Source organism: Mytilus trossulus, chromosome 8 (genome assembly GCF_036588685.1).
Source record: "Mytilus trossulus isolate FHL-02 chromosome 8, PNRI_Mtr1.1.1.hap1, whole genome shotgun sequence".
NCBI lineage: Eukaryota > Metazoa > Mollusca > Bivalvia > Mytilida > Mytilidae > Mytilus > Mytilus trossulus.
Window position 1 is genome coordinate 68,029,444 of NC_086380.1, and position 12,496 is coordinate 68,041,939.

At 33.1% G+C, this 12,496-nt stretch overlaps 1 protein-coding gene across 1 annotated transcript; it reads left to right on the top strand.

The window, feature by feature from the left end:
• Positions 1–1,160: 1,160 nt before the first annotated feature.
• On the top strand, positions 1,161–10,298 carry LOC134681311 (heat shock 70 kDa protein 12A-like). The gene is made up of 8 exons (XM_063540880.1): positions 1,161–1,257; positions 2,793–2,897; positions 3,882–3,965; positions 4,892–4,933; positions 7,068–7,336; positions 7,657–7,875; positions 8,384–8,513; positions 8,992–10,298. The coding sequence occupies exons 2-8, from the start codon at positions 2,804–2,806 to the stop codon at positions 10,047–10,049; spliced, it is 1,896 nt and encodes a 631-aa protein (XP_063396950.1). The 5' UTR covers positions 1,161–1,257; positions 2,793–2,803; the 3' UTR covers positions 10,050–10,298.
• The last annotated feature ends 2,198 nt before the right edge of the window (positions 10,299–12,496 follow it).

A 12,496-nucleotide genomic window follows, 5' to 3' on the forward strand; every position in this document is an offset into this window, starting at 1 on the left:
CAAAAATGTATATCTTTTAATATATTGCGTACGGATTTTTTACCTTTTCCCATATTGTGTGGGTCTCATTTGATGTGTAATAGTGGAATGCCAAACGGTCAAAAGAGAGAAAATTAGTTGATTAAACACAGACGGGAAGACTAGGAAAGTTGTCAGACTCAGTTGTGGGGACTTTATTGACCTTATCATATATTTCTGAAACTTTTCCTGTCCTATTATATTCACATATTTTCAAGCTTGAAAAGGTGACCTATTCCAGCGGCACGTCCTATCTCCTTGTATATAGGAAGCGGACCCCCCCTGAGCAAGTGGGGTTTCATGTAATAAAATAATAAAAAAATAGTTGTATAAATCATGGTTTTATATTGTCAATAAATACACTTTCTTTTCTTTTTCCATTTAATAATCAATGTTCTCTAATTCTATGGAAATTTATCCCTTTCCGAACCCATTGTATAAAAAAATTTAATCAACGTGTGGTTGCTGGTGATCTCAAAAGATCATTGGATGATTTTAAGGGTCATGACCTTTTTAGCTAACTGGATGAATCAACATTTGATACCAGGTGTTAATGAAATTGACAACTTCGTGCAATGTGAAAGGCACTTGAAGGGGATTTTCGGTTAACAAAAAAAAGAAAATGTCTTTTTAATCATTAGAGAAACAGATTCTTACATAGTTACTCGTGGATTATCGGATTTATCCAATCTCGATAGTTAAATTATAAATTTTAAAGTCCTCGCCGAGGCGGCTCGGACTTTAAAATTGATAATTTAACTATCTCGATTGGATAAATACGATAATCCACTGGTACCAATGTAAGAATCTATATTTAACAAATAAATGGTTTATAATAGGAGGTTAGTTATACACCCCGTCTCGTGATACGGCGTGTCTGGATAAGAAACCCCTCCGGTCTCCGGTCGAGTTTTTTTTTATCCAGACACACCTATCTCCCTGTGTATAACTATTACTGAAATCTTCTACTCTATTAAGGTCGTCAAAATTAAATAGAACCATTATTGCTTTGACAATGATTGATAGTTTATCTCGTCTGATCCCTTGACTAAGTAAACCATGTCATATGATATTTATAACTACCTATGTCATATATTAAATATGTGTGTATGTTTATAAATAAATACATGTATGTGTCGTATATTTATTTCCGCTTTTAAGTGTTAATTTAGTTTCTTGTATATAACATAATTATCTTATAGAAATTGTGTAGAAAATTAATGACATCCTTATTGTAATGTAAGTATTATTGTGTTTTAAAAACTATGATATACAGTTAAAAACAATCATTTTAATATCATTATCATTATTATTATCTGTAGAAAATGTAAACATGTAGTTTTGGTCGTTACCAACCGTGTACTATGATTATGAGTTTGCTTTTGTATTTTATTTCCAACCTTTAAGTTAGTCTCTCGTATAATCTAATATGTCAAATTCGATCAATAGCAATATATATTTGAAGTTCATATCGTTTAATTTTTTTTTATAAATATGAAAAAAGAAGAAGAGGTATGATTGCCAATGAGACAACTCTCCACAAAACACCAAAATGACACAGAAATTAACAACTATAGGTCATCGTACGGCCTTCAACCATGAGCAAAGTCCATACCGCATAGTCAGCTATAAAAGGCCACGAAACGACAATGTAAAACAATTGAAACGAGAAAACTAACGGCCTCATCTATGTACAAAAAATGAACATAACACATATGTTCTAAATTTAGTATGCAACTTAACATGTTAAATGCCTCACTGCACAGAAATGTTATCAATGAACCTACGTGTGAATCCATTAATCACATCATTTGCAAATCTATGCAGCGGCGGATTGAGGGGGCAGGGGGCCTGATCTCCCTTTTGTGGAAAAAAATAGGTTGATTATATATAAGTAATCACTGAGGCATAACTGGAGCAGGACCCCTCTTGGGCAGTCAGTGCCCCATCCCCACCCCCGTTTTATGAAAAGTTCTTGATCCATCATTGCTTTGCGTATTATGTTATGGATCGGTTATAATAGGACTATCAGTCCCCGAGGGTATCATCAGCTCAGTAGTCAGTGCTTCGTTACTGACATGATTTAACAAACTTTACTAAAATTGTCCGTTAAAATATTTTGAAATTATTATGAAACTAAGGTTTCAACTCCATCACCCAAAGTTTGCTTTAGATGAATTTGGGTATTTGTTCTATATGTATTTTTGACAAATAGCTCTTTGATAGATTTTCGGTACTTATCTATCTTCGGATTTCAAATGTTTGGCTTTGAATGTTTCTGGTGAAGATGAATCCAGAAAAGCGCATCGGACGAAAAAATTTATTAAACATGTTATTTTCAATATTTTATAATAAAACTTAATTGATGTTTCAGAGAATCCAACTATGTTTTTTTTTAGAGATTACAATCCGTCCACATTGTAATTGAAAAGATCAATAACAGGCTTCCTGAAAAAAAGTAGACGAAGACAGACAAGTTTCTTTATAAACAATTTGTCTAATTTTACAACAAATTTAATCATTTAAAGAAGAAATTAACAAGGATATACATAAACAACCAAATATCTAGTTCGAAGATATTTGAGATATGCATAACAGTTATATCCTGCACTGACGGGTTGATGCCGTTCAAAAATTAATTAACAAACAAAAAAGCAATAATTCACAATAAAAAATGTACACGGCAGTGTATATTAAATGAAATTCACTTTTAACAGGAAAAAAATGTACGTGTTATTTTATGATGTTTCGACGATTTATTTATTTATTTTTAGAAATTATCAAAATGTGGATCTGCCCTGAATGTTTTATAGAAAATAGTGCTAACAATGAATCGTGTAGTAAATGCCATACTATTAAACAAGACACTGATCCGAAAGGTAAATAGAAATACAAATATTTGGTATGAGTGCCAATGAGACAACTCTTCATCCAAGTCACAATTTGTAAAAAGTAAACCATTATAGGTCAAAGTCTTCAACACGAAGCCTTGGCTAACACTGAACAGCAACCTATAAAGGATCCCAAAATGACTAGTGTAGAAAAATTAAAACACAAAAAAAACGAGAAACACAGAGTGCATTTCTTTATAGCACAAACAATGCAAACGGATAAGCGCGCACATGTTTTGATCATATTTTTCAAACATACGTTTTCAAAATTTACATAAAATTTGACAAACTATGCACACGCTAAAACTGCATCTGCACAGTTTGTTGTTTTTCGTTTGTTTGTACTAACGCTACATTTGTTTCTAACTTCAACCTGATAAAACGAAGCATTTGTTTATACGTTTGTAAAAAGTCTGTTTACCAACAACATGTACATGCGTTATTGAAAGTTCAAACAGAATCAGTAAAGACTTATTAAAAGATGTATGTGTTTCTACTTTTGTAGCGTTAAGAAAAAAATAACAAAAGCGACACAAAATTTACAAAATTTTGGTTAGAAATAAATGCGGCCTTAGAAATATGTATGAACCACATCATCTAAGGCAGCAACCAAAAAATGGAAACAAACTCTTTCCAAAAAAAAAACATAGCCCCAGAAAATCAAATGGTTGCTGCCTAACGACAACCACTGAATAACAAGTGACTTTGGACATGTACAAAAAAAAGCAGGTTTGATTAAATAACTTAACTCGATCAAAATGATACTACATAGATTTGAAGTGTTACAATATTGTAGTGGACCCATATATACGCATTTGGCAACTTTTATTATGTTCATTTTGGTGATAACTTTTCGCTTTGAACGCACAAATATACACAGCGTCATCTAATTTTTCAAAAGGTGCTATATCTGATGGTCCTTAAATTACGAACGTAATGCAATGTACATTCACCAAACTATTTGCTTTTCAGTACGGCGGGAACATAGACGTGCAGATGTATTAAAAGATAAGAAGACGATGTACACACATCCTGGTCCATTTGGATGGAAATTATGTAAATACATTATTAGCATATGCAAATTCCTAGCATTAATAGTTCCAGCTATATTAACTTAGCAATAATTACCTCAATGCAAGGTCTACATTTAAAATGGGATTCAATGGCCGTTTCAGAGTCTTATGCATTTTAGGTGATATTTTCGGAAGAATCATTTTAATTGGTTAAAAACGTTACGTACTGTATTTCCTTTAGTTTCTGATACGGCTAATTTGTTTGATAATGTCGATTAGATAGCAATACAAAAACAAACAAAAAACATTACAAGAAGTCATCACAAGGCATTCTAAAATTTAAACTTTCTAAAGAGTTCGTCGATTCAATACATCGTTCTATAGCAGCTGTAAAGCAGTGTTATTGCAAGTCAGATACTTTCAAACAGGGTCGCGAAAGTCCCGGTGAAATAGGGGGAGGAGTCTTCATTTCTTTATCGTATAATTTTTTGCACATTATTCTCTATTCTGTTAACTCCTAGGCTCTGTCATTGATTCAAGTCTTGATTCAAAGTACATGTACTATACGTTGAAAATAAATTAAAACTTAAGGTGGTACCTAACACTACAGGGGAAAACTCTGTAAAGTCACCCAAACGTTTTAATTAAGTTGTGGTGTTAAGGGTGTATTAAGCTTCTCGATGATCAAAATTGGTGTTTGTCAATCTGCTATATGACCAGTGTAATTTTTCTGATAAAACGGTTGGTTCAAATTTTTTGAAATTTTTATACTTTTGTTAAAGGGTCAAAGTAAATTCTTTGTCAAAATCTTATGAAAATTAAACGAACCAAACTAATTTTAGTGAAAGTGTTGGGTACCACCTTAATACTGTCAAATACGTTTTATTTTCACCCTTTCATTCATTAAAACTTGGTAGCAAAATTTGGTTTAGCAACTTTACTCAATTTAATTTTCTAAAAACTTTGCAGCAAAACACGGCGCAGTATCAGGCACAACTGACACAGCCAAACGTAAGTAAAAAATCTTAGCGAGGAGCTTCATATGAAAATTGAAACACGTGGCGCGATATAAAACATATAAATCATTGGCTTATAAAGTATTGTTTTTTCCTTAATGGGAACTACGAGATTTATTTACGAAAAACTGAGTTAATATTTTACTCCGATATAAGAAGCGTCCAGAGAATCATAGAAGTTATACGTTAGTTGTACTAACATAAATTGGATTTTTTCCTTTGATGTTTTTATGAAATAATTTGCTTAAAAAGTGTGGTGAGGGAAAACCATGGTATATTATATGCAAATTAATATTGTACCATACTTTGCTAATTAAATATGCAACTCAACTAGAATTCAAAGGGGAAAAGGCGGAGCTTCAGCCATGGTATAACATATTCATGTTCATGTTATTCCATGGCGGAAGCTCCACCTTTTTTTTAAAATGTATCCGCCTCTTAAATATTAAGAAACTGTTAAACGTACTAAAAGGTCAAGATCTTCATTTGTTTTCATTTCATTACAAAAAGCAATAAATTATGTGTACCCAAATCTAAAGAAACCTTTTTCAGACTATATACAATATTTTAACCAGTAAGACTTTCTAAGATAACAATACGAATACTAAAAATCTGGACTTAAAATAAAGCGTATATACATAGGTACAGTTTTCACTTTCAAGAATTCAACTTTATTTACAATGCTGTTGATTAAAAAATACTCCATTACAGGACCTTTTGTTATCCAAATAATTAATAAATACCAATAATTCACAAGTTCCAGGTCGACGGGTTCAAACAGAAATATCTTGAAAGCAGAGAAAACTGTGTATCTTATAATCGGTATGACTTTATCAGATGATAATACCAATACCAAAATAAGGCTTACGCATTGTTATTTACTTTAATTCAGTCACGGACCCGCGATATCACGGGTGTGTTCTAGTTTCATTACAAAAAGCAATAAATTATGTGTACCCAAATCTAAAGAAACCTTTTTCAGACTATATAGGATTGTTACGAATTCCCCTAATTTTGCAAACAATTACTACATGTTTCTTCTTTAAGTTGGGAAAAAAATGAAATGTGAAACTATCATTTCCTTTGCGAAGATCCAATTAAATTTCGATTTAAAAAAGGGGGTACCTATAGAAAAAGGAATAAATATCGGCTACAAATATCTGTGAAAAAACATGATTTTGTTCTGCGATCAATTAGGGGAACGTACACTATCAACGCTCACTGGATCCGCTACTGTTTAAATACAGTGCTTTATCATTTAATAAATAATCGAATAATCGAATTAATAAAATAACGGAAGAAAGCAGTTTGTACGAAAACTAAAAATGTATAAATACGCATTTTTCAATGAGATGAACATTCTGTAAAATATGATTAATTTGTATGATACTGAAAACAAAAACAAAAACAAATTCTTACCGTCATTAGAATAATTATTTACTCCTTGTCCGACGCTGGAATCCGATATTTTTGTTTACCTCAGTCTGATGACATTATGAAGTTACTTGCGCAAACAACCATACACGGGGCGCAAAACTAAATAAAAATCGGGAAAATCTGACATTTTCTTTCCTTTTTGCAAATTCGGGGGTTCTATTACATGAAATACACAAAAGATCATACGAGACGCAAAGTGACTTGCGCGAGCTTCCATTTCATTGGATAAAACTGTAACGTGATCAATTTCCAATATTAGTTGAAGGTCTTGAAGCTGTCAATCATTTTATTTATATTACAAATTTTATATACCATGTGTCTTACTCATTAACATATTTAAACAAACTCATCCTTCGGATTCGTTTGTTTAAATATGTTAACTCGTAAAAACCATGGTATATATAGTACTTGTCAGACATACGCATGCAGTGTGGTGTTTAACTTCTATATCACTACCATGTCAACTGATCAACTGACACAGAGGTTATGAGTCCAAATCTTTCAAATAGCAAGTGCTTAATTTGCATGTATGTAGTATTTTCACTGCCCCCTACCTCTTCACTTAATTATGGGAATATGAATACTAGTATATGTAAAATCGTTGTTGGATAAACAAAACGTGGTAGTAGCAATTTTTGGATGCATTGAACAAAGGAAAACTGTGAGGTATTGATCTATGTTGACTTTTACAGATATAACTTCGTGTAGAGATGATTACAAAGTCGTTGCAGCATTGGATTTAGGAACTACATATTCTGGATTTGCATTCTCGACAAGACAGAATCCTTTGGACATACAGCACGTAGAGAAAGTACCAACGTGTTTATTACTTAGTCCCAATAAAGAGTTTGTAGGGTTTGGAAACGATGCAATCAGGTTATATAATGAATTGGTAAAAACTGGACAACACACTGGTCATTACTTTTTGCAGAAATTTAAAATGGATCTTTATGAGAATGAGGTAAATTCTACGATAAATTGAAGGCGTTATTGCCATAAATAAACCAATCGTTAAACTACTCCTCTGTTCTCGCTACATGCACCTAAAAGGACCATGTAGTAACGATTTCATTCACTCTATTGCTTTTGTGACTTTATTTTGATTTGGCATATTGATAAACTATTCAAACTTCAACTCTACTGAGCTTTTCATCAAATATATATGCATACACAATAACAATTAAAACAAGACATGCTCAATATACAAATGAATGATATATTTTAATATGATTTAACTTTTAAACCGTAAAAAAATCAAGAATGATAAATTTCTCTTTTTAGCATATTTCAACTGAAATGACAATACAAGATATGGCAGGAAAACCAATAGAAGCTTTGATTGTTTTTCGAGAAACTATTCTGGTTCTCAAGAAATCCCTGGTATATTTTATAAAATGTAAAGGCTTAGACGTAAAGATGGAAGATATAAGATGGGTAATGCCAGTTCCGACCTTCTGGAATGATGCTGCGAAACAGTTCTTACGAAAAAGTATCGACTTTGTAAGTAAAGAAATTATTAAACCATTGAAAGATAAAATGGCCTTTTGCAGTTTTTTGTTAGGACACATATATCATGCTAGATACAAAAAATTACCAGATCTTCATTGATTAAAAGGGAATATTTTATAGAAAGATACATGTAAAATTAATGTCGGGGGCGTTTTCATTGCAAGTGATTTTAGTCTTATGCAGAAGTAAATTTAATTGGGGCAATAACAACATGGTGTTTTAGTGTCTGTAGAGAAAAATGCAATCCTTAAAACCAAGAAAATGAAGTTTCTATGATTGAATACCATTTCGCTTTGAATAATCTCTAAATATGGACATCCGTATTTTATATAGCAATGCTATACAGCTTCTTAATCAAAATATTGAGACGTACTTCTTGAACATAAAGATAACATTGGGCTACATTTAAAATCAAAATTGGACAGTTGCATTTTAATTTATTATTTTAAGCCTGGCTTCCCCGTCTTGCATTAACATTTTCAGACTGTTCCCCTTGTAGATTGGTATACCAGAAGACCAGTTTCAGATAGCTTTGGAACCGGAAGCCGCATCCATCTTTTGTCAACAACTGTTACCCGACTTCAGCGCTTCTCTTACTGGAACAAGATACTTAATTGTTGCTCTAGGAGGTAAATTAGAATACAAATTGTTTGTTAGTCCCTTACTCACTTACTTACTTACTGTCCGTCCGTCCGTTTTAAATTTCTTGATTGTTATGTTCTCGTTTCTGATTCGTTCCATACTTGTACAGTCTGTTCAGTCGTGTAAAGGATGCTTGATTTTTCTAGTTTACGAATAATCTAAAACTTATTTTGCTGATTTTATCTGTTTATTTCATGGCTTAATGAACAAAAAGATGTGTGCTCTATGTATGTGTATGACAAGCGGATAGCAACACAGCGACATAATTTCTAAAGGTGACAGGAGTTTAAAATTATGGTTCATTATTATCAGTTGGTATATGTAGTCACAGTGTAAATGTGTTGTAGGAAGACAGATTGGTGAACAGAATTAGGCAGCGACACTTCGTCTTTTGTTTTGTCATGTTTTTTTAATGAATTGTTTTAAATGTACTGAAAACAAAAACTTCTTTTTTTAACTTTCTAGGTGGAACTACAGATATTACAGCTCATGAAAAAATATCAAGTTCAAGATTACGAGAATTGATCTTTGCGACAGGAAACAGTTATGGTGGATCCACGGTGGATGATAGGTTCTTACAAATGTTTACCGCCATAGTTGGGCAAGACATTATTTCAGATATTAAACAAAACTATCCAATGGCTTACATTGACATTTTCCAAGGGTTCGAACTTGTAAAGCGCAATATTACTACAACAAATTCACAGAAAGTGAAAGTCAGTATTCCATTATCTGTCTTGGATTTTAAATGTAAACAAGTATTAGGTAAGGACTTCCGGTCTGCTATTGGTGCATCAAAGTTTTCTAGTGCTATTGAACTTTATGATTCTACAATACATGTTGATGTAGGTTTAATGAAAGCGTTTTTTAATGTGACAATCAACAGTATATTAGATCTTATCAAAACGAGGCTTCAAGAACCTGCAGTATCTGATGTATCTCAGATACTTCTTGTAGGTGAATTTGCAGAAAGTTCCTTGATGCAAGACAAAGTGAAATCTGAATTTCCTGATAAAAGAGTTATCGTACCTGAAGCAGCAGGGTTAACTGTTTTAAAAGGGGCTGTTTTATTTGGCCACAACCCGTCCTATGTACAATCCCGTGTAATGCGATATACATACGGTGTAGGCATTAGCGATGAATTCGATCCAGCTATTCACGATGAAGCACATCTTGTTGTCCAGAAAAATGGTCCGAAGTTAGCAAAGCACATTTTTGATGTCATTATCAGAAAGAACCAACTTGTTGATGCCGGTACATCTATTGATAGCGAATATCTAACTATAGACCCCAATCAGAAAACAATGGAATTTGAATTGTATTTTTCATCCAATGAAAAACCTGTTTACATAGATGAGACGGACTGTAAGCCCTTGGGATCCGTTATCATTCATTTTCCCGACGTCTGCCAAGAAGAGAGGGATGTGAAAGTGTCATTTGTTATAGGGAATACAGAATTAGAAGTGAAGGCAGTTGATAAAAAATCAAGACAAACGGTCACAGCAGAATTCAATTTATTCTAACATTTATATGATATTGGACGATCATTTTTTGTTCTGTGTATAGGATTTGGAAAGAACAGAAAAATGAGTGAATATAAAAAAAATATCCAATCCACTCTGAAAAACAAATGGTCGTCTTAAGTCGAAAAAGCGTTATATTTGTTTATGTTTTAATATACAAGTTTATATTCACAGGCTATATGTAGTAGAAATTTTTAACAATTTAAGAATGATTTGCGTCTGAGGAACAAGTCATGAACAGTACTGAACATCATGGACAGGTGCAACCAAATGCAGAGGGTTTAATTGTATTAATAAGTTCCAACCCTCACCTTTATCTGAAACAATAGGGTTATATCACAACATATAAATGCACACTATAAAATATCAATTTAAATGGATTTACTCAATCAAAAGACGTATTAACACAAGTGAACATACACTTTTTAACGAATAAAATCGAATTTGAATTATACATGAAGTGCTTTAATTGCTGATATTTTTCTACTAGATGTGTGACTTTTTAGCTCACCTGTTCCAAAAGGGCCAATTCAGCTTCTCGCATCACTTGGCGTCCGTCGTCGTTCGTTAACTTTTACTCAACTCTTCCCCTCTAGAACTACTAGACCAAATTAAACCAAGTTGAAACTTGGCCGAAATCATCCTTTGATATGGTATCTAGTTTAAAGAATGTTTCCGATGAAACCGCCCATCAACCAATATGACCGCCATGGCTAAAAATTGAACATAATGATAACATGCAGTTTTGGCTTATATATCTCTGTCAGAAACTATATACATATACTAAAGTATATAGCATTTACAGCAATTTTGACGGATTAAAAATGTTTTTATCAGGTCAAGATCTATCTGCCCTGAAATTTTTAGATGGATCAGACAACCTGTTAATGGGTTGCTACCCCTGAATCGGTAATTTAAAGGAAATTTTCAGTTATTATTATATCTTGATATTATGATAGAAAGACATAAACTCACTCATATGATAAACTGTAAGAAGCAAACTTTTTCTCCAAAGTAAGATCTACAAAAAGGGTATATGACCAAAATGGTTGCTGTCCTAATATAATCTTTGACATTTTGTAAATGATAAGGATTTTTCTACCCAAGGATTAGATTACTTAACTTCGTTCTTTATTTGACTTTTTTTTAACTTATCTTATTCGAGCGTCACTGAAGATTTTTTGAGGACCTAACTCTTGTCTGGCATACATTATTTAAATCGTGGTATCTTTTGATCTCTAAATATCTTTTAATATATATATTGGTTCTTTTCGTGAGAGTATGTTCAGGGATATTGTATTTACAAAACTTTTGAAAATAAAGTAAACCTAATTTTGGTGTAGAATATGTAGATTGACTCAAGGTCTAAAACCACTAACTAATAGCCCCATTGCTTTCTGAGTAAAATTCTGCGATTTCAAGCATTAATTGCTACTGTTTAAAAGTGGCAGGTATTTCATGTCAAAGCTATACCTTATCCAAACTACTGCTGAAAAAAATCAACATTACTATAATTGCATATACGGGAATACTGGTTCCCGGAAGTTTGATAGTACAAAACAAGTACTTTTAATTTGAACAACATAACAGGGCAAATGTACAGTAAGTCCCGTTAGATTTTATTTGATAGCAAAACTACCCAAACATTTCACCTATTGACAAGGATACAGTTATGCATAGGTACTATTTTGTTTAGAATGTGTACTACTTTCTTGAATGTTCTTTCGGACCGGGTCTAAATTAGTGTTTTTTTACCTTGATACCGCAGTCTCACTTGGCCACGATCGCATTTCGATCTGTGAAAATCTAAACATTTTGACGATTGTTGTGCGATCTTGCAGAACGCAGTAAGGTCGAGGTATGGTCGTGGTGAGGTCTTCGTGATCGTGATGAGCTTGGCCATCTTTGAACATGTTCATGACAATCGTGGTGCGGTCGTTGTGATATCAGGTCATAGTAGAAGCGTAGTGAGAGCGCATAAAAAGGTCGTGTAAGGACTGGTCTACGTCCTCAATACGACCATCACGTTCATACCGCGACACAAACGCACTTCCGCTACGACTATCACACGTTTATACCACGCTGTTCAAGACTGTAGGACGATTTTAGCACGCCCATGCCATCCTAATCACACTCGTCTTACGACCCGACTACGTTCATATTACGATCATCATATTCATTTTCATTGTCTTATAAAATTGATAAAAGCTCTCCAGCTATAAGTATTAATTTGGACCTCTTGTCCTTTGTCTCAAACGGCTTACCCATTCTTGATACATCTGTGTCATCCTTACTATTGTCTACTAAAGCATCGACATTTGATCTTGATGGACCAGCATTAAGTTGTGATTCAGGTTGAAGTGGTCGGTTCGACATATATCTTCTAGGTCATGATTCTTTACTATCAGATCACCTTCAGTCTGCTACTACCTCTTCCCTTATATTAC